This window comes from Nothobranchius furzeri, chromosome 5 (genome assembly GCF_043380555.1).
Source record: "Nothobranchius furzeri strain GRZ-AD chromosome 5, NfurGRZ-RIMD1, whole genome shotgun sequence".
Taxonomy (NCBI): domain Eukaryota; kingdom Metazoa; phylum Chordata; class Actinopteri; order Cyprinodontiformes; family Nothobranchiidae; genus Nothobranchius; species Nothobranchius furzeri.
The window spans coordinates 49,741,611-49,761,758 of NC_091745.1; the positions used below are offsets into that span (position 1 = coordinate 49,741,611).

The following is a 20,148-nucleotide window of genomic DNA, read 5'->3' on the forward strand; positions in this document are numbered from 1 at the left end:
ACCGGTGTGTGTGTGCGCTCGCGTGCACGTGTAAGACTGTATATGCGTGTGTGTGTGTGTGCGTGCGCGTGTGTGCATGTGTGTGTGTGCTTGCGTGCGCTTCTGTGTGTGAGTGTGTATGTGTGTGCGTCTGCATGTGTGTGTATGTGTGTGTGCATGCGTGGGCATGTGTGTGTGTGCGTGCGCATGCATATGTGTGTGTGTGTGTGTGTGTGCATGTGTGCGTGCATGTATGTGTTTGCGTGCACGTATGTGTTTGTGTGCATGCGTGTGTGTGTGTGTGTGTGTGTGTGTGTGTGTGTGTGTGTGTGTGCGTGCGTATATGTGTGTGTGTGTGTGTGTGCATATGTGTGTGTCTGTCTGAAGAAGACATCTGATGTCCATAATGACGTCAGATGAGGGTTACTGTGAACCTGTCACTGTGTCTATCTGAGCCCAGTGCATGTCACTTAAAGTCCCGGTGACCTGGCCGCAGACTCGGTGTTGACTTTGAGACGCACTCTTGCATGAGACTTGTTTTTAGTGGACAGAGAACAAATCAGCAGTCGTTACCTGTGTTTCTGTGAGTTTTGGGCCCGTTCCCTTGCAATACATGGTTGGAAAACGGGACATGAAGCCAGCGGGCTGTTACAGTTGTGCTTGTTTAGGCTACTGACACAATAAAGATGACAGGATGTGTTAGTATGACTGCATGGAGAGCTACACGACAGGGAGCGTATTCAGCAACCGCATGATGACCTTAGGTTAACACTATGGAATGGTATGGAACAACCACCACATCTGGCCAGGTAACATCTACTACAGCCAACGTAACCCCGTTTAAAGCCTTTGGAGCAAAAATGGAAAATAGGAAACAACTGGTGGTGTGAACTACAGATCCACAGAGATAATGTAGAAACAATTAAAGCCGGTTTAAACTGGACTTAAATGGTAGCATTTGTTCCAGGCATGCCCCTCTGGTCGGCGGAACGTTCACACGTCGGATTAGAGGAAACGTGTGTCAGGTTATTTACTTATTTCACAGCCCAGCTACCGCTAAAGTAAAGGTGGCGTACGGTGGTGGTGTTAGGAACCCTTCTGGATGATTCGCCCCTGACCTGACAACAGCGCCACCTGCAGGAGTCCTGTATTTACAGTGGGGCAAAAAAGTATTTAGTCAGCCACCGATTGTGCAAGTTCTCCCACTTAAAATGATGACAGAGGTCAGTAATTTTCATCATAGGTACACTTCAACTGTGAGAGACAGAATGTGAAAAAAAATCCATGAATTCACATGGCAGGAATTTTTAAGAATTTATTTGTAAATCAGGGTGGAAAATAAGTATTTGGTCAATAACAAAAATTCAACTCAATACTTTGTAACATAACCTTTGTTGGCAATAACAGAGGTCAAACGATTACTATAGGTCTTCACCAAGTTTGCACACACAGTAGCTGGTATTTTGGCCCATTCCTCCATGCAGATCTTCTCGAGAGCAGTGATGTTTTGGGGCTGTCGCCGAGCAACACGGACTTTCAACTCCCTCCACAGATTTTCTATGGGGTTGAGGTCTGGAGACTGGCTAGGCCACTCCAGGACTTTCAAATGCTTCTTACGGAGCCACTCCTTTGTTGCCCGGGCGGTGTGTTTGGGATCATTGTCGTGTTGGAAGACCCAGCCACGTTTCATCTTCAAAGCTCTCACTGATGGAAGGAGGTTTTGGCTCAGAATCTCACGATACATGGCCCCATTCATTCTGTCCTTAACACGGATCAGTCGTCCTGTCCCCTTAGCAGAAAAACAGCCCCAAAGCATGATGTTCCCACCCCCATGCTTCACAGTAGGTATGGTGTTCTTGGGATGCAACTCAGTATTCTTCTTCCTCCAAACACGACGAGTTGAGTTTATACCAAAAAGTTTTACTTTGGTTTCATCTGACCACATGACATTCTCCCAATCCTCTGCTGTATCATCCATGTGCTCTCTGGCAAACTTCAGACGGGCCTGGACATGCACTGGCTTCAGCAGCGGAACACGTCTGGCACTGCAGGATTTGATTCCCTGCCGTTGTAGTGTGTTACTGATGGTGACCTTTGTTACTGTGGTCCCAGCACTCTGCTGGTCATTCACCAGGTCCCCCGTGTGGTTCTGGGATTCTTGCTTACTGTTCTCATAATCATTTTGACCCCACGGGATGAGATCTTGCCTGGAGCCCCAGATCGAGGGAGATTATCAGTGGTCTTGTATGTCTTCCATTTTCTGATAATTGCTCCCACAGTTGATTTTTTCACACCAAGCTGCTTGCCTCTTGTAGATTCACTCTTCCCAGTCTGGTGCAGGTCTACAATTCTTTTCCTGGTGTCCTTCGAAAGCTCTTTGGTCTTGGCCATAGTGGAGTTTAGAGTCTGACTGTTTGAGGCTGTGGACAGGTGTATTTTATACAGATAATGTGTTCAAACAGGTGCCATTAATACAGGTAACGAGTGGAGGACAGAAAAGCTTCTTAAAGAAGACGTTACAGGTCTGTGAGAGCCAGAGATTTTCCTTGTTTGAAGTGACCAAATACTTATTTTCCACCCTGATTTACAAATAAATTCTTTAAAAATCCTGCCATGTGAATTCATGGCTTTTTTTCACATTCTGTCTCTCACAGTTGAAGTGTACCTATGATGTAAATTACTGACCTCTGTCATCATTTTAAGTGGGAGAACTTGCACAATCGGTGGCTGACTAAATACTTTTTTGCCCCACTGTAACCACTGTGACCGGGTTTTGTCTGACGAAAGTTTTCCTGAGACCTTTTGTTGTGATCCCGTTAAGACAGAAGTCTGAAGGATGAAACCCGATGCTTCAGTCTTTATTATGGGATGTCTGACGATGTTTCCAGAGACCTGAAGAACACGAGCTTCATTCGGGGTTCCAGAACCCTGAACACACGGAGACTATTTCGAAAGCAGGTTTCTGGTTCAAATCTTAGGGAAAGCTACATGGTGGAGAGGCCTTGTGACCAACATGAGGAAACTCAAAACCCCGTAAAGGTTTTGAGACACTTTAAAGACTTCCTCGTGAATGCTGCTCGTCTCCAACAGCTGCACCACTGAAACACGGATTTGACCTGCTGACCTGCTAGCCATGTTCCACTCCAGGGCTGGATTCTGGGAACTCCTCTCACTTTCTGCTGATGCGCCTCCTTTGACTCCCTCCTTTTCTGGCTTCAGTTGCTCCCACTGAGCAGTCCCAATGTCGATGGACTGAAGGTCAACCTGATACTGGCGATCCTCCACCTCAGAGCCCGGGTCTTGCAGAACGCCAAGGTTCAGTGCATGTCTGCAGAGAGAGAGAAAGGGAGAGAGAGATTCTTTACAGATTAACCCAACTTTCAGTTGGTTTAGCTGTGCTCCAAGTTCATATACAAGAAAAACGGTTTAGTTTTAGTTCTACTTCAAATGTTGGACAGATGTGCACCAGTGATGGAAACTGTGGGAAGGTTTTAGTCGGAGTGGGCCCGGCTGTAGAACCAGCACCAGTTAAGACACAGGTGCTGCCTACAGCTCAGCCTCTCTTTAGCAGCACACGCTTCTTTCAGCAGGATTTACGATGAAGTCAAAGCCTCTGGTGGGTGAACACCACACACGCCTCTGGTGAAATCAGAAGTCCTGCTTCGGGCCATCTCATCGTTGGCAATAACGGTGCTTAAAGCCTGGCTGGACTGCCCTTTGTTTCCATTTCTGTGTAGAAAACACGAGGTTTTTACAGTGTACACCAACCGACACGGGCAGAGGAGATGTAGAGATACGTCAGGATCAGGCAGCGCTGTGTCAAAGGAGCAAGTAGCGGCCCCTCGGTGCCAAGAACATATGATGTCATCTCAGGATTCTGATGAATTTATGAGGCAAAAAGAGTAATCACAATTCAACATCTGCATATGACATCAGGGTTCGTTATGATATGTTTATTTGTGCTGGTGAATTCAGCGGTGTGCATGAAAGGCTTAAAACGGCTACAGATGTAGCAGCTGCATGAGTAGTTGTATTTGTTTCAGCAATGTCAACGGCAATTTTCAGATAGCGTTTCCCTTTCTCGCCACACTGAGAAGGCCTCCGCCAGAGCACCATGTTATGACAATAGGCAGCGAGCACAGGAACAACGAGCATAACGGGATTTAGCTGGGTTTGTTGACACACAAACAAGTGAAACAGATCCTTAATCAGCTTTTGGAACCACATTTATCAACAGGATAATAGAAATCCATCGAAGAGCTGAGTGAGCTTTGGGTGGGATGTGTCAGTCTAGATTCATTAGCAGGACTACCTCCATCACCCTCCTCCACCCGAGCCTGCATTCTTCACGTGACACAAACCACAGTTACCTCATGTGCGCTCTCTTAACAGCAGCTTATTTAGGAGATGCTCTCTCATAATCAGCATAACATGGAGTCTAAAGCCAGCTCTCTGCATTGCTGAGCAGCAGGGTCATCTCCAGTGACATAAACAAATATGATAAACATTCGTCTTGGCCATACGGCAGCTGTGATTTAATATCAAAAGACATTTTTCAGCAAATCGCAGGAAACTAGAGAGCTTCATTTCTGACAAATGAGAAGGGGAGGAACTCTGGAAGTCCCCCTTGGGGTGAAATAATAATTGAAGCCAGATTTTCTTGTTGTACATGTGGGGAGAAAACACTGGCTGGCTCAACTTATTTGATTGGCCATGTGAAGACCACACTGCATGGTCAGGAGGAATCAGAGAATGTCTTCAAGACAAGGACGGACCAAGCTCATGCAGAGAGGCAGGTTGGGGACACACTTCTGCTGGGCAGCCACGATCAGTGAAAACAAAGACTAACGCAGATGAGGAGGGCTGGGGGTGGCAGCGGGTATGGAGAGCATGAAACATGTATTCTGTTTCCACATTACAAGAACTCTGTCTTGTTCACGGGCCAGCCATATTTTACTGGAGGGAAAGGACCACAGAAGCATTAGTTTTCATGACAAAATTCTGCTATTTATAAACACCGATGAAAAGCTCAGAAATAAGAATGTTCTGCACCTAATTTCACAAATTTATCCCTCATCTGACACAGTTCAGACCCCAGTCTGAAAGGCCAGTGGGTGAGTTTAGCATCAGAGCTCAAATAGGATGAGGGCTGAGATCCAGCAATGACCCAAACTCAGACCCTCCACCCGATTCCAGCCCAGATAAAAAAAAATGGTTTATTCTAACGGCTCTGAACAGAAAACACTCAAACGGCCGATTAATTCATTAAAAGCATCAGCCGGCGCACGCACACACACACACACGCACGCACGCACGCACGCACGCACGCACACACACACACACACACACACACACACACACACACACACAGACAGCTGCTGGTTGCCATGGAGCTTGTAGGAACAAGACAAAGAGCTAAAGACAGCAGAACTCAAACCCAGCCCTGGGATGAAAAACAATAATAATAATAATAATAATAATAATAACAACAACAACAACAACAACAACAACAACAACAACAACAACAACAACAACAACAAAAACAACAACAATAATAATAATACTGATAAACAGTGTTTTATTAAACAGAGCCAAGTGAACAACGAAGCACAGGAACACTGGGGGAGGCTGATTACCGTGCTGAGCATCTGAAGGCCAACTGCGGTTCAAGGTTGTAAAACAAACCGCAGTGGGATCTGGTTAAGGCGCAGGGCCCAGGGGTAGGCGTGTGGGACCTCTGGACCATGCTGAAGGCTAAAGACCTGCTGGGGCACATTCTTAGTGGGTCTGCCACCTTTTACCCGATCCCCATCCTGCAGGGCAGGAAGCACCGGGTGACACAAAGACCCTGGCTTCTGGATCTGCTCACTGTGTGTGTGTGTGTGTGTGTGTGTGTGTGTGTGTGTGAGAAGCCCCGCCCCCCAGGTGGAACTTACATCCTGACGTCCAGCAGGATCACCAGGAACGATGCTCCAAATTCCAGGTGTGCCGTGTGGACTTTAGATGAACTCCCTAACCCTGACCCTGAAGGAACGCTAAAACAAAAACTGTGTGTGGAGGCATTCAGGCTGAAGCTGTGTCTCACCAGACAACGGCGTCCAAGAGGACACATGTTTCTGTGAGACCAGTGTAAACAGCAGCACTCAAGCATGACTGCAAAAATCCCGTGAGGTTGTGATATTCTTTCTCTGTGGCTCCAAACGTTATTAGCTAAACACCATTAGCACAGAGCTGTTCCTTGGTGGTGACATCAGCGCTCCATCAGCCTGCCATAACTCCCAGTGGCTTAACATTGAGCCCAACTGGGAATGCGTGAGTGCCCAGGGGGAATTCATAAGCATTATGATCCATGAAACGTACAATTACTTGGTGAGTTAAGCACCCTTCACCTATAGCAGTCTGCCCCCGATTGCCCTCCTGAGCTAGGGATTTACGACTCCAGTCAGGTCCAAATGCTGTTAATTAGCATCCACCAATTCCAGTAATTAAGGCTCTGGTTTAAAGCTGAGCAGATCTTGGTGTGGGGAGAACTTGCACAGTCAGCAGGATCTGTGGGACTTTCATGCCTTTGCTGCTCAGAGGTCTCACTCACAAGAGAAAACACAACAAGATTTGTCACATAAAGTATTCTTAGATGCCGTTTGCCAAAAGCAAGAATTTAATCTGTTTTTTTTTTCTTTTACTGGCACAACAAACACCAATGGGTGCTTTTGATGTGCTTACAAATTCCCATGGCAAAGCTTAAACAGCCCTTCTCTCTCAGCCCAGCAGCATTACTCATCTCCACTGCAGCTCCCAACAGAAGCCTGCTATTCATTAGGCTGATTGCACTTTAAAGACACTCATACTTGACCAATTATATCATATTTACACAAGGTTTTAAGAGTAAACTATTACTTCTATATACAACACAGGCAAAGCAGGGATTAGCCTGAGCTCATACCACTCTCCTGACAGCGCTATGTGATACTTAGCTGTTTAAAGGACATGGTGTACAACAAAAGTCTTTGATTTCAACATATCTTAATTACAGGAGTCATTTATCTCCAGTGAAGTTTACATGTCAGAGCAGCAATTCTCTTCTAAACATGGTTCCACGTTCAACATGAAGACACGCTCTCCATGATGACCTGACCAAGACAACGGTATAGCCAATAAAATGCATCCACGTCATCTGAACCGCATCAGAAGATGCTGTGAGAAGTCGTGTGAAGATCATTTGGCGTGTGCATTCTGACCTCCTGCCATCACAAACTTTCATTAGCTACAGCGATGTCATGGGAGCGTTTCTGAAAGGCGTTTTCACATTTAAGGCACACCAAGAAGTATGGAGTGCTTTAACACCCCCCAGTGTCAGTTTTAATCCACTCACATAAAACAAACTGTGCCCTTCCCTTCGCTGTGCGCTCCTGTTTTTAACACCTTAACGCCCGGAACACGCCAGACACGGAAGCGCGAGGAGGTGCCGCAAAGCGCCGTGGAACGACCAGCGCTTCTAATCGCCGCCCGTGTTGACCTACGCTTTCGGTCACATCAGCTGTGAAGCGCCACCACGGCGTGCAGCGATTGTTTTGACGTGAGCTCACATTTTTTTGCGAGCTGTGGGTGACTTGCGTCAATTCTGGCAGAAAGTCAAACCCAAACAGAAGAGGTAGGCCGGTAAGTTTAACAAAATAAAACACTGCGATTGAGAAATGTGATAATTTTGTGCATCTCAACAGACTACAGAGGTGAAATTGAATGGAGACACACACACACAAGGGCACGGGAGTGGGGTGGGGGCGTTTGGGAAACAGTAGGAGTGAGCAGAAATTTCTCGCCTGATGTGAGCAGAGGAGCGATGGGCAGTGCGTAAACTTGGTGAGCGATCTGCTTCGCGGCGCTTCACAGCCGATGTGCTCAGGCGTTATGTTACTGACGCGTCTCCTCAGCCTTCACCGGTTTCTACAGGAGCGGTTCATCATCAGAGGGGCCATATCACGGAAAATCTATGTAATGTTGTTGTTTGCCATAAAGAATATGACCAAACCTGTTTTTGGCAGCATTCACAAATTTTCCTTTTTCATTTGCAAATTTAGAAATTTATTTAGAAATTGCAGAAACAGCCTAATTTATAAGTTGTACATCACTCCACCTTCCTGCTCCTCTCCTGAAAGCTAGTCTCTGGTCTTCTCCCCTGACCAGCTCAGGACTTGTGGCTCAGGCGACTGGCATCATGCAACAGACTTGGTAGTCTGGTGGTTAGGGTGCTGGGCAACCATGCAGGTCCGCCTCCTGGTCTCAGCAGTAACGTTCTTCCTCTTTTGTAGCTACACTTGCCAGTCTGATGTTTTCAATCCTTTACCTGTTTAAAACATAAGGACTAATGTGTTTTTCTACTTCCTTTGTTTATGTAGCCAGTGTGAGTCCATGTGAGGTGAGCAGAGTAATCCAACTAAATGCTGCTTGCAAACGATCAAATTCAAAGATTTTTAGAGTAGGGCCGTGCGATCCGACCATAAAAGATCGTTAAGGATTATAAAGTGATGACGAACTACCAAAGCTCAGAGATCGTATTTGCGTTCGATCACCTGTGCCATTATTTCTGGGCGTGTCTACAGACACACCTTTCTTCTCAGCCGAGTCATGCTATTTGCTAGTCTGCTTCTGTCGGCATGACAGACCCACCAATGAGCCAATCAGAGCAAGTTTAAGGCAGCTTGTTGGTTTCTTTAGCTGGAGAGTTTCAGTTTTGATGTTACGACGGTGAGTTCAAATGGACTCTAGGGGGAGCTAAAAGCAACCCAAAGCTGCACATTTTCACTTTAGGTCTGCCGCCGATCTGAATCCTTATTCGTGTGCGAGCTCTCGTGAGACAGAAAAGTCCTGATGCTGACTCTTGTTGGACTCCAGTTGTGGTCGGATGTTATTTTATCTTTTTAGCTTCATCAGATAAATGTTTTCTCTGTTTCTTCTGAGGCTCCACAATGATAAACACGTTACATAAGTGCTAACCAGGTATAGCTCATCTGTCCTGAGGTGTAAACATGGATCGCCATAATGCGTGACTTTGTGACACTTCTGGTCTGGAGCGGCTGAAGCAGGGTAGCCTGCTCAAGAGGAGCCGAGGGCTCATTTCAGCTCAAGAAGATGATTTAGAAATATGAAAGTTACCCAGCGTGCCTTTAACCCCCAGAGACCCAAATTTAGAAAACAATTGCAAAATCTTTTTTTAACCTTTCACATGTTGTTCTAACAGGCCAGATAAACGGGCCTATTTACACATTTTAACAGCCAATAGTGTTGCAGAACTGAACAATAGGGCCTATTAGCAATGTAAATGTGGTTTTAAAAAGAAAAAAAATGGGGAAGGTTTATTTTTGTAGACTAAAATCTGATGTTGTAATATTACAACCGTGGGTCTCTGGGGGTTAAAGATGTAAAATACATAGTGTACTATATTTCACACACTCTGGCTGAACATCCATCACCATGCTGAGGTCAATTTAGACCAGAGGAGCTCTGCAGATTGCCCAGGCTAACAGCCCTTTTATTGAAATGCACAGATGTTCTCATCCACACTAATTCTGTTCTGCGTTACACACACACACGCACGCACGCACGCACGCACGCACGCACACACACACACACACACACACACACACACACACACACACACACACACACACACACACACACACACACACACACACACACACACACACACGCACACACACACACACACACACACACAGTCTGTGAAACATTCCTGGTAACAGGGATTTTCTGGGGGCATCGACTAACTGGATTCCTTCTTACAGTAGGTACATCTGCTACGGATCTACTGGAAAAAGGTATCTTGGATCGTCATTTGGGAACAAATTAAGTTCTAGCTGCTGGTGAGAATCGCTGACAGGTTTGTCTGCGCACCATAAGAAGATGCTGGTGAGTCATCTGTGTGCTTCACTGTGGTAAAAGCTACCATTTTTCTCATAAAACCAGCCAAACGCTTGTGAAACCTCTCCTCCTGTTAACAGAACCAGATCTGATGTGCTTCTTCCCCGCTCTAAAAGCCGACGTAACATTGCTTTCATAAAACATGTCAGAGAGTTCCAGCAGCGGGTCCCTGATGTGGAGGTGTGAAGGAAATGCCTCGCTGGATTCCTCAGACCACTGATTAAATCCAGATTTGTGTCCCCACCAAGCAATTTTACGATGATGTAATCCCACTGCCATTTTAATTTTAGAGCCCTTATCTTTAATTGATGGCTTAACACTTGCATGGAACAGATTATTCCTAACTGACAGCAGCAGAGCTAGGATCTGGCCTAGGTTTTTAATTGTTAAAATAGAACAGGCCTGGATACACATTCAAACTGGAGCAAAACACAAATTTTAATTCAGAATTAAAGCTTGTCCTGAGTCTTTAGACATTTGTTTAAAGCAGTGATCTGGAGTTTTCCCCATTTCAGGAATTATCTATATTCCTTCAAAAAAACATAAAAGGGACGGTCTTTCCCCGTACTGTGATGAGCTAGCATTAGCCAACAGCATTGCACATCCACACACGCACGCACGCACGCACAACACACACACACACACACACACACACACACACACACACACACACACACACACACACACACACACACACACACACACGCATGCACGCACACAAACACACACATACCTATAGGCCAAGATCTACCACACCAGACTAGGCCCAAGGTGTAGAACCCTGAGACATTCCACCACACAACTGCAGGGTGTAAGATGCTGGCAGGGAAACGCCACAACCAAGAGGCTGGCATCGTGTAGAAACATCTGTAGAGTATGGACTGGAAGTCCCACGGTCTAAGTGGGTAACACCACCTAAGGTGGTTGAGAACGAGAAAGCCAAGCTCCTGTGGGACTTCCAGATCCAGACTGACAACATGATGATGGAGAACCAACTGGACATTGTGGTGGTGGACAAACAGAGGACAGCTGTTGTGGTTGGTGTGGCGATACCAAATGATGCAACATCAGGCAAAAGGAACACTAGAGACTAGAGAAGTACCAGGGCCTCAGAGAAGAACTTGAGAAAGCCCGGAGGGTGAAGACATCGGTGGTGCCTGTGGTCATTGGGACACTAAGGGCAGTAACCCCCAGACTGGAGGAGTGGCTAAAGCAGATCCCAGGAACAACATCAGACATCTCAGTCCAGAAAAGAGCAGATCTAGGAGCAGCTGACATACTGCAGAACCCTCAAGCTCCCAGACCTCTGGTGGAGGACCTGAGCTTGGAAGGAGGAGACCACCCGCAGAGGGTGGGATGGATATATATTTTAAAATATTTTCTCTGTAAAATATCATCCCATGTCCTGATGGTAGCAGACTTGGCAGGACCTGCTGTGGTCCACTCCTGAACATGAATGGCCCAACTCGTGCTCCTACAATAAGCCTGCTTCATAGAGCTTTAAAATCTGGTTTATTTTATAGACTCTGCAGCACGAAGAGCTGCTGTGCTTCAGCCCAACAGAGAAGTGCATCAGTGCTTTACACGTGTAAACACGAGGATGTAGCATGTATGTTTAAAAAAAGAAACTCATTTGTAGCTCTGGAGCTGTGGGCCTTTGGCACAGCTCTTTGAACGTGATTACACTTTGTTTACAGCAATTATTGAATTTTGACAAATGTTTAAAGCCACGAGATTACATATCACAGCTCATTCCAGGGAATAAAAACGTTCCTAAACAAAGTGAAGGGAATGAAGGCCATGTTTGATGAGGTTGGTGCAGGCTGCAGGTTAAGCAGTCTGAACAAACATGTAATCAGATAGCTACAACAGTAGAGCCCTGTTGGTTTTTTTTACTCTTAAACAACATTTTGTTCAAAGTCAAAAAAGTTTCCAACAAACAAAAGGCAGAATGAAACAGAATACAACAGCTTGCTGCTGGAAGCCGCCACATAATGAGAATCAAAAACTTCTGTGTAAGTCACAGGCCTCCCAGAGAGGCGGGGCCTTACTTTGGCCAGCTCTGCACAACTACAGATGCTTTCTCATGAGATAGTGTCCAAAAACTTTCATGTCAGCAAGGAAAAACAGCATAAAATAAATACAATAATCTGGGGCACACATGCTTGCTCTACCAGCTAATGCTTCCTCCTGTGAATGACTACAGAGCCAATGTTTAGACCTCTGAAGCAGATCTCAGACTCGTCCAAAGCTCCAAGTCTATTTACACAAAGTGACATTCCTATACATGAGGTTTCCCCGCCCGCTAACCTCTCTGAGTGAGGAACAGAGCCCTGTGCTTTCCCACTTTTACTGGAGTGAGTTGGTTTTAGAAAGAACAGAAACAAGGTGTGGGTTTCCTTTAAAACATTAGCAAAGAAAATGGAAATGGAGCCGTCTTCAAGAACAGCAAAGTACAGAGTGGCTGCATACAGCAGAGCCTGCAAAAACGTCAGCTAGTCAGACAGCTGGTATAGAGTAGCAGGACGCTCTACCAGCAGGGATAGAGCAGCAGGCTGCTCTACCAGCTGGGACAGAGCAGCAGGCCGCTCTACCAGCAGGGATAGAGCAGCAGACCGCTCTACCAGCTGGGATAACACAGCAGGCCGCTCTACCAGCTGGGATAGAGCAGCAGACCACTCTACTATCTGGGATTACTCTGCAGGCCGCTCTACCAGCTGGTATAGAGCAACAGGCCGCTCTACCAGCAGGGATAGAGCAGCAGGCTGTGCTGCTCTACCAGCTGGGACAGAACAGCAGGCCGCTCTACCAGCAGGGATAGAGCAGCAGACCGCTCTACCAGCAGGGACAGAGCAGCAGGCTGCTTTACCAGCTGGGATAAAGCAGCAGGCCGCCCTACCAGCAGGGATAGAGCAGCAGGCTGCTCTACCAGCTGGTATAACACAGCAGGCCGCTCTACCAGCTGGTATTGAGCAGCAGACTGCTCTACCAGCTAGTAAGGATGGCTAGTAAGCCAAAGCCAAAAGCAGGAGAGAGAGCTGTGGTTAAAGTGCTTTGCAGCCAGCGTGACCTAAAGGAGAAGCTGGGTGGGGACGAAGCTGAAGAGGTTTAGTGTCTTCTGCTTTAAAACAACCTGACGAACTTTTCCACCGTAAATCTGAAAGTCTCTCTGGACGAGATGCTTTCTAACCTGCAACCATAGATGACCAAGTCTAGATTTATTTGAACACCTATAATTCCTTTTGACATTTTAATCGAGTATTTATCATTTTTTATTAGTCTTCCATGCAACAACAAGTTTAGGCCTGTAAAAACATTTAAACAAGCTCAGTTTGAACTGAGGACTATCAGTTGTGGTGCTGACATGAAGGAAGGGAAAGCCAGAGACTTTAGGCGTGTAAAGGCAGAAAACACACAAGTGTCTTTTTGTTGAACCTAGTTGGACAGACACACTATCCTTGGTGTTTGTTTCATATCACAACACACCAGAAACCAAACAGGAGAGTATTTGCCTGTAACATGAAGATTATTTTCATCAAACAGCTGTGGGGAGGCTAATTTTGTAATGTAAATACACTGAGGAGCATGTAAGGAGCCCACTGTTAGCATATTCCTACGTGTTGCCTTTTTTTCTTCTTTCCCATGTTGCCAATCAGGTTTTGGTAAACATTTAAACAGCAAGGAGTACGTGGCTCCTGAGAAACCACAACTCTAACCAGACAGTGCCACAAAAATATAGCATTCAGAGTGCAGAATACTGAAGCTCTCGACCACTGTGCTGAGGTCTAAACATCTGCAAGGGCTGAAAGCAAGAACAAAGACCAAAAGGCCCACCAGACAGGAAAAAGGAACAAAAATAGGAAATAACTTGCAGGAAGATCAGACTTCAGGAGTCTTTATGTTTAGCTACAACTGGACTGGACCTTTATTTTATTAGACCCCCCCAAGAACTATACAAGGCAACGCAGGCAACCAAGCACAGGATCTGAGTGAGAGATGATGGAGAAAACCAGGGAACAGAAGTGCTTCTGTTCAAAAGAAATCTGTCCTGAATACACTCCAGGTGTAAAGAATTAGAGGAGATGGCACATCAAACAGAGCTGAGTGCTGCCTCTTTCCTGTAACCCTGGTGGCAGGAAATGCTGCACAGCCTTGTGTGAGCGGCTGACCAGAGAGAGAGACAAGAAGCCCAAATAAGGAGGCACGAGAGAAACAGAAGTGAGCAAATGAGGAAAATGTTCAACAACATCCTGCGTGGAGAATAGAGATCAGTCCACAGAGACCACATGTGGAGGAAAGAGAGTTGGGTAAAAACTGGATGTTTTGTAGATAAAAAGAGTCAGAAGATGGTGGGGAAGGCAGGAGAAATGAATGTTTTTGTAATCAGAGATGAATCAACATGTTTAGGGAAGAACTTTGTGCCACAAAGACCAGAAGATACTGATACGTTCACCTGTATGTGCTCTAGCGACCCTTTCAGGTGAATTAGACGTGTGAACAGATATAATCTCCACAGAGTAAGCGCTAATTCATCCGTCCAAAGCAACGTCACATGAATGCCGAGCATACAGCTGATGATGTTGCTAAGCTGTACTTATTATCTATCATGGTTTATTAGGGTTAGGCATAGTGGAGTCACTAAAATGAGTGGTAGTCAATGGAGATCCACACACACACATATGAATACCAGTGTGTGTGTGTGTGTGCGTGCGTGATGAGTTATAGAGAGAAGAAAGCGGACCACCACAGTAGAGTTGTCTACACTACGGCTTCACATTTAACCTGAGACCTGCAGCTGACACACACACACACACACACACACACACACACACACACACACACACACACGGTTGTAAACCTGACTAATCTTGATCCAATAACAGAAAAGTGGGTTTAGCATAGCAAGAGGCATATTCTGATAAAAGTAGCAGCATTGATTAAGCACATTAGACCAAATAATATAGATGAAATAAGCTTTTTGGCATTGAGATGTAAGGTGTAAAAATGGAAACACATGGGGGAGAGCCAGACGGGGGTTCCTTTAGGTCTGGTCGGGCCTCCTGGTTGGTAATGTGCCTCTAGTTACACAAGCATTAGGCAATTATGCCACTGGATTCTCACAGGCTTCCCAGAGCCACAGAACAGCTTGTGGCTTCACACACGGACATTTGAAATGTTGGAACATTCCTTGTTTCTTAAGCTGAAACCTCTTTATCGTCCACAGTCTGATAGCTAACTGTCGAACTCTAAGCCAACACTTTGACTACAGCCTCCAAAGATACAAAAACCCAGTTGCATTACACTGTTATTAAAGGTGTGGTTCACTGAAAAACCATGACTTAATGATTATGTCTAATTATAATGAGACACTGTGAGGAAACAGCAGAGAACGTCTCTGCTAGTAGGAGCTAACCCTTAGCATAAGCAACTCCACCACAAAGCAGAACTTCTCCAGGCTTGTGTTACTGGTGGAGATAAACCATCAACAGTGGTAGAGTCGTGTTGCTGTTAGCCAATCAGGGGAGAGATGTCCACATATCAGGAAGTAAGACTCCAGATCCTGTCGTGTTTGGTTCCATTCTGATGTGGCATTCTGCTAGTTCCTGGAACAGCAGAGCCCCCCCAATAGGCATGGGCAGTAAGTTATTATTTATAATTGATACTAGACTTTCATAACAGCTCAGCTGTCCAGAGTTTTCTACTTTCAGATATTATGTATGGTTTTCTGAAATCCGTAAAAGTGATATCTCATCATGTACTGTGATAAAATGTAAGCAATATGGCTTTAATTTTTTTGCTACGCATGCCCCCTGCCCCGCAGAGCCCCGTGCAATAGGAAACTGAGCACCGACCAGAACTAACCAATAGCGTTAGACTACCGCTTACATGCTTCAAATGTTAGGAATACCTCGGCTGATGCAGAGTTGATGAACTTTTCACCGACGAGAAAGTCTCTAAAATATAAATATGTGAGAACTCAACATGACATGAGAATGATACTCGTAAAACAACGTGTTTTAGCTGTTTGTCGGCTACAGAAGCACATTTATAAACAGAAACGTGAAGTCGCCATCTTAAAAAAACAGAGCGACAGACTCTTTGTGTGATATGCTTGTCAGCCACTAGATGGTGCCATCGGGTAAGAGAAATACTCCTGAAAGAGACTTTAACAACTTTCAAACAAACAATAAAGCAATTATCTGAAATAAATGTAACTTGATTGCTGTTTTGTCTAAAACATTCAGAGCATCAACTAATCGTCCTAAAATGAACAAATTTCATCAGAAAATATATATTTTCAGAAAAGGAACTTGAGCCTTTTCTCCTGCAGCAATGACTTGTGGGTAATACACTTGTCCGAGGTCTTGTTGAAGTGCAGATTAAGGGTGCAATGGGGGCGTGGCCAACTTCCACACTTGAGAATCGGGACACCCTACGCACTCGCACCCCTGGCCAGGAACGCACAAATGAAGGGCGCAAGGGTGCAAATGTGAGTGTTGGGATTGGGCTGCAGAGGTGGGCCTGGCAAGTGCCGCCTATCGGCAGATAAAAGTTACACAGTAAGACGAAGCCTTCTGAAGATGGTCGGAAACAAGGAAAAACACGGCTGGTGAAGAAACTGCTTGGTGGAGCTAATTTACCAGATTTAAAATGCTGGAAATGACAACAGCTCCACCATAATAATAAATGACAGCAGAGCTGTTGAAGTTACAGCTGCAACAGATGCACCCGGGTCTGTTTAGTGTAAAACAACAACTGAATATATAACCATGGTGAGCTAATGGCATGCTAAGCCCTGATCTGAATCTGAATCATTTTATTGCACGTACATCAGTAAATGCAGGTTAACTTTAGCAGGAATGTGTATGGTGCACACAAACAATTAGGGCAAGTGACATAAGATTATTAAGAAATAATGAGAAATTATGCAATTTTTACTCAAAGTTAACGCCTACCACAGTCGTTCACCTTGTGAATCACTTTTACAGTGAGGAGCAACGGATGAGCAGGAGTGTGTGTGTGTGTGCATGCATGTTTCCTAGGGGGGCGTGATGGAACGTAATTGAGAAACACAGCTTTAGGTGGAGCTGCTCTCATGTTAATCAGAAGACCAGAGACAGAAAGTGGAGACACTTTCATTGCCCATCACGGACATGGCCCTGAATTCCCCCAGCAGCCTGCCAGGCCTTGACTGCTGCTGCGTGATTGGACTGTCAGAGTCTCAGTGTTAGTACGACAGCTTCAAACCAACCACGCAGGATGCCAGAACATCAACATGTCATGAGCTGAGAGGAGAAACTAAACATAACAATGCACAAGAAAGATGTTTGGCTACACACACACGCACGCACGCACGCGCACGCACGCACACACACACACACGCACACGCACACACACACACACACACGTCTGTCTTTCTAACTTAGTGAGGACCAAGCATCGACTTCCATTCAAGTTTGTGACAGTTGTTTTGCTGATGATGAATTTTGATTATATATTGATTTACCAAAGAAACAGTTTTTTTGGATTGAACCGACATGGCACCACGATTGGATGCCGTGGTACTTTACTACACAGTTATTGTTTTTGTGAGTAATTTGTACGTCTGGACACTCAGTTGTACTCATGAATGACAATCCTAGGACTGCCCACTCCAGTTACTTGGTTTCAGTCTCCTGACCCTGTGTTGTGTTTACACCAGACTGATCAGTACCTACAGTCCTTTTTCTAATTATTGTTACTCCATATTATTATGTGATTGTGCTTATTTCGTACTTTTGCACCAAGTACTGCAGCAATGTCCTAATGGTATGAACCTGCTCACACATATGGCAATAAACCCTTCTGATTAAGAAGGTTGGACCCAGGGGTGGATGAGATCCTCCAGGAGGTCCTTAAGGCTCTGGATGTCGTGGGCTGTGTTGGCTAACTGCAATACCGCGTGGGCATCAGGGGCAGTTCCCCTGGATTGGCAGACCGGGGTGGAAGTGTTCCAACTCCAGGGGGATCCCACTCCTGAGCCTTCCTGGTAAGGTCTATTCAGGGGTTCTGGAGAGGAGGGTCGAATCCAGATTCAGGAGGAGCAATGTGGTTTTCGTCCTGGCCGTGGAACACTGGACCAGCTGAGGCTACATTTGAGCGTGGTTAGATGGACCTGCAGAGCTAAATCCTTTTGGTCTGGATGTGTAAGCTAGGCCCAGCGGCTGGACAGAGGGAAGTCTGGGCCCCTCTGCTGAGGCAGCTGCCACCGCGACCCGACCCCGGACAGAGCAACCAATCATAATGCAATGGAAAAAAAAGATGCTTTAACAACTTCTTGAATGGATATGAATTTAAAAAGTGACAACAAACATACATTTACATTTTCTGTGCACAATTTTAAGATGACCAAGTTATTTCCTACAAAAATGATCATTTTCTTGGCATGACAGTTTCAGCGGCCCTAACGTGGGATCTCAAATAGGATTGGGATCCACACAAATTAACAAGAATTTCTTCCCTTAGATGGATGCCCACACCCTAATTTCACAGACCAACATCGCGATTCCAACAACCTCACCGCTTTGTGCCAATAAACAGGGAAAATAAGTAGTGGCTGAGACGTTTGATTTCTCCGTGGTGACTTCAAATACTCCCTTCTCTCTCTTCTCTTCCATTTTTTTGCACGCTACATCAGAGTCTTTTACACAAAATGGCCATAAAAATGTGTAGCAGAGCCCAGGCTGGGGTTCTCTGCCTCCTAATTCCTCAAAACCTCAAACTGCAGGCTGAGGAATACAAGTGTTGTGGTGCAATCTTCTCACAAAGCAGCAGGCCTGAGAATAACATCACACAGGGCACAGAAATGCATGGAATGAACCACAGGCTGTACACAGAAGTCAGCAGACACCACAACAGAGCGCACATGATGCTGTATACAGACTCATGTTCATTACCAGAAACAGCCAGCAACAATCTGGTGCTGTGGTCTGACGCTCAGCGCTGACAGATAAGGACAATCAGAGGGACAGAAGGAGAAATAAAGTTATGGCTGATGCAACTAGAGGGACCATCAGACTAGCTACACAGACCCACTGATTTTAGTGATGACCTGAACGTGATTATCACCGTTCATACCTGCCGAACCAGCACATCTGGTCAGGTCGAGCAGGCCCAAAGTCTTCTGCTAGGTCATGTGGTCTGGCGATTCACGTCAGAGCGTTTCAATATTCATTTTGTCGATAGTTTTAAAAAGTGGTGATAAAATGTTTTATTGACTACCACCTAGTTGTTTAACACTTTACATGAATGAGTGGACAGCTTTAACAAGGCTCACACACCTGGTAGCTGTTTTAGATCATCGGTTCGTTTAAGCCAGCATGTTCACAGAGGAGGTCTCTGAGACCCTCAGCTGTACTTAAGGGTCCACTAAACTAAAACCTTTTTAAATGTGAAGGCTTAGGGTACATTATTAATTCTATAGTAAATGGGACTGACTCATATTATTAAGCAGGCATTTCTTTACAAATGACAGCAAACAGTATTGATGACTGAGTGGCCCAGACTCTTGTAATGGTTACCACCCAAAAACTAGAAAACCATCAACCATCAACTCTCATCAGGGCAAAGACCCTCGGATCTACAGGGCTTTACAACTTTCTACAAAATAAAACAGAAGCAGCAGCAGGACTCAGTGGTTGATCCTGAACGTCCCATGCTTATTCCAACACCGTGTCGAGTCACAAGCCCTTCCAAACCCACTCCCAGTCGGCTATCCTGTCACACTCTAAACATAAATTCAAGAGCAAACTTTAATAAAAGGGGGTGTGTGATTTACTCTGGACAGTGTGCTTCCATGTTCTCAAAACAGTTGGAGGTTGTATTAATCCTGAGAGTCAAGGCAAAATGATTAATGCCTGTAGAGTTTACCAGCACCAGGTGTTTCATTTTCTGGAGCTAAAGAACCAAAAACCAATGTTTACTCTGGCTGACCCTCCAGCCTGAGCTTTCTTTTATCTCTCGTCTCTTAAGAGAAGAACACGGACGACTGTTTGAGCGGGTAAGAATGGGAAATGAAAGACAGAAAAGCAAAGACAAAAAATGGTGGGTTGATCAGTCTTTGATCATTTTCCTCTTTATTTTACACATAAGAAGCAAAACATGTCTGTCTGTTGATGCGGCGGTTAGCTGGTCAGGTGTAATGAGATGCAAACAGCATCCAACCACGGCGGTCTATCGCTGAACCTGCTCTGC

At 45.4% G+C, this 20,148-nt stretch overlaps 1 protein-coding gene across 4 annotated transcripts in view; it reads right to left on the reverse strand.

Annotated features, from left to right (window-relative positions):
* LOC107378864 (intermembrane lipid transfer protein VPS13B) overlaps positions 1-20,148 on the reverse strand; it is a 462,085-nt gene that overhangs the window by 150,382 nt on the left and 291,555 nt on the right. For all 4 annotated transcript variants that reach the window (XM_015949323.3, XM_015949324.3, XM_070550848.1 and 1 more), the window contains exon 32: positions 3,104-3,307. In XM_015949323.3, the coding sequence (XP_015804809.3) occupies positions 3,104-3,307 (204 nt within the window). The remainder of the gene's footprint in view (positions 1-3,103; positions 3,308-20,148) is intronic.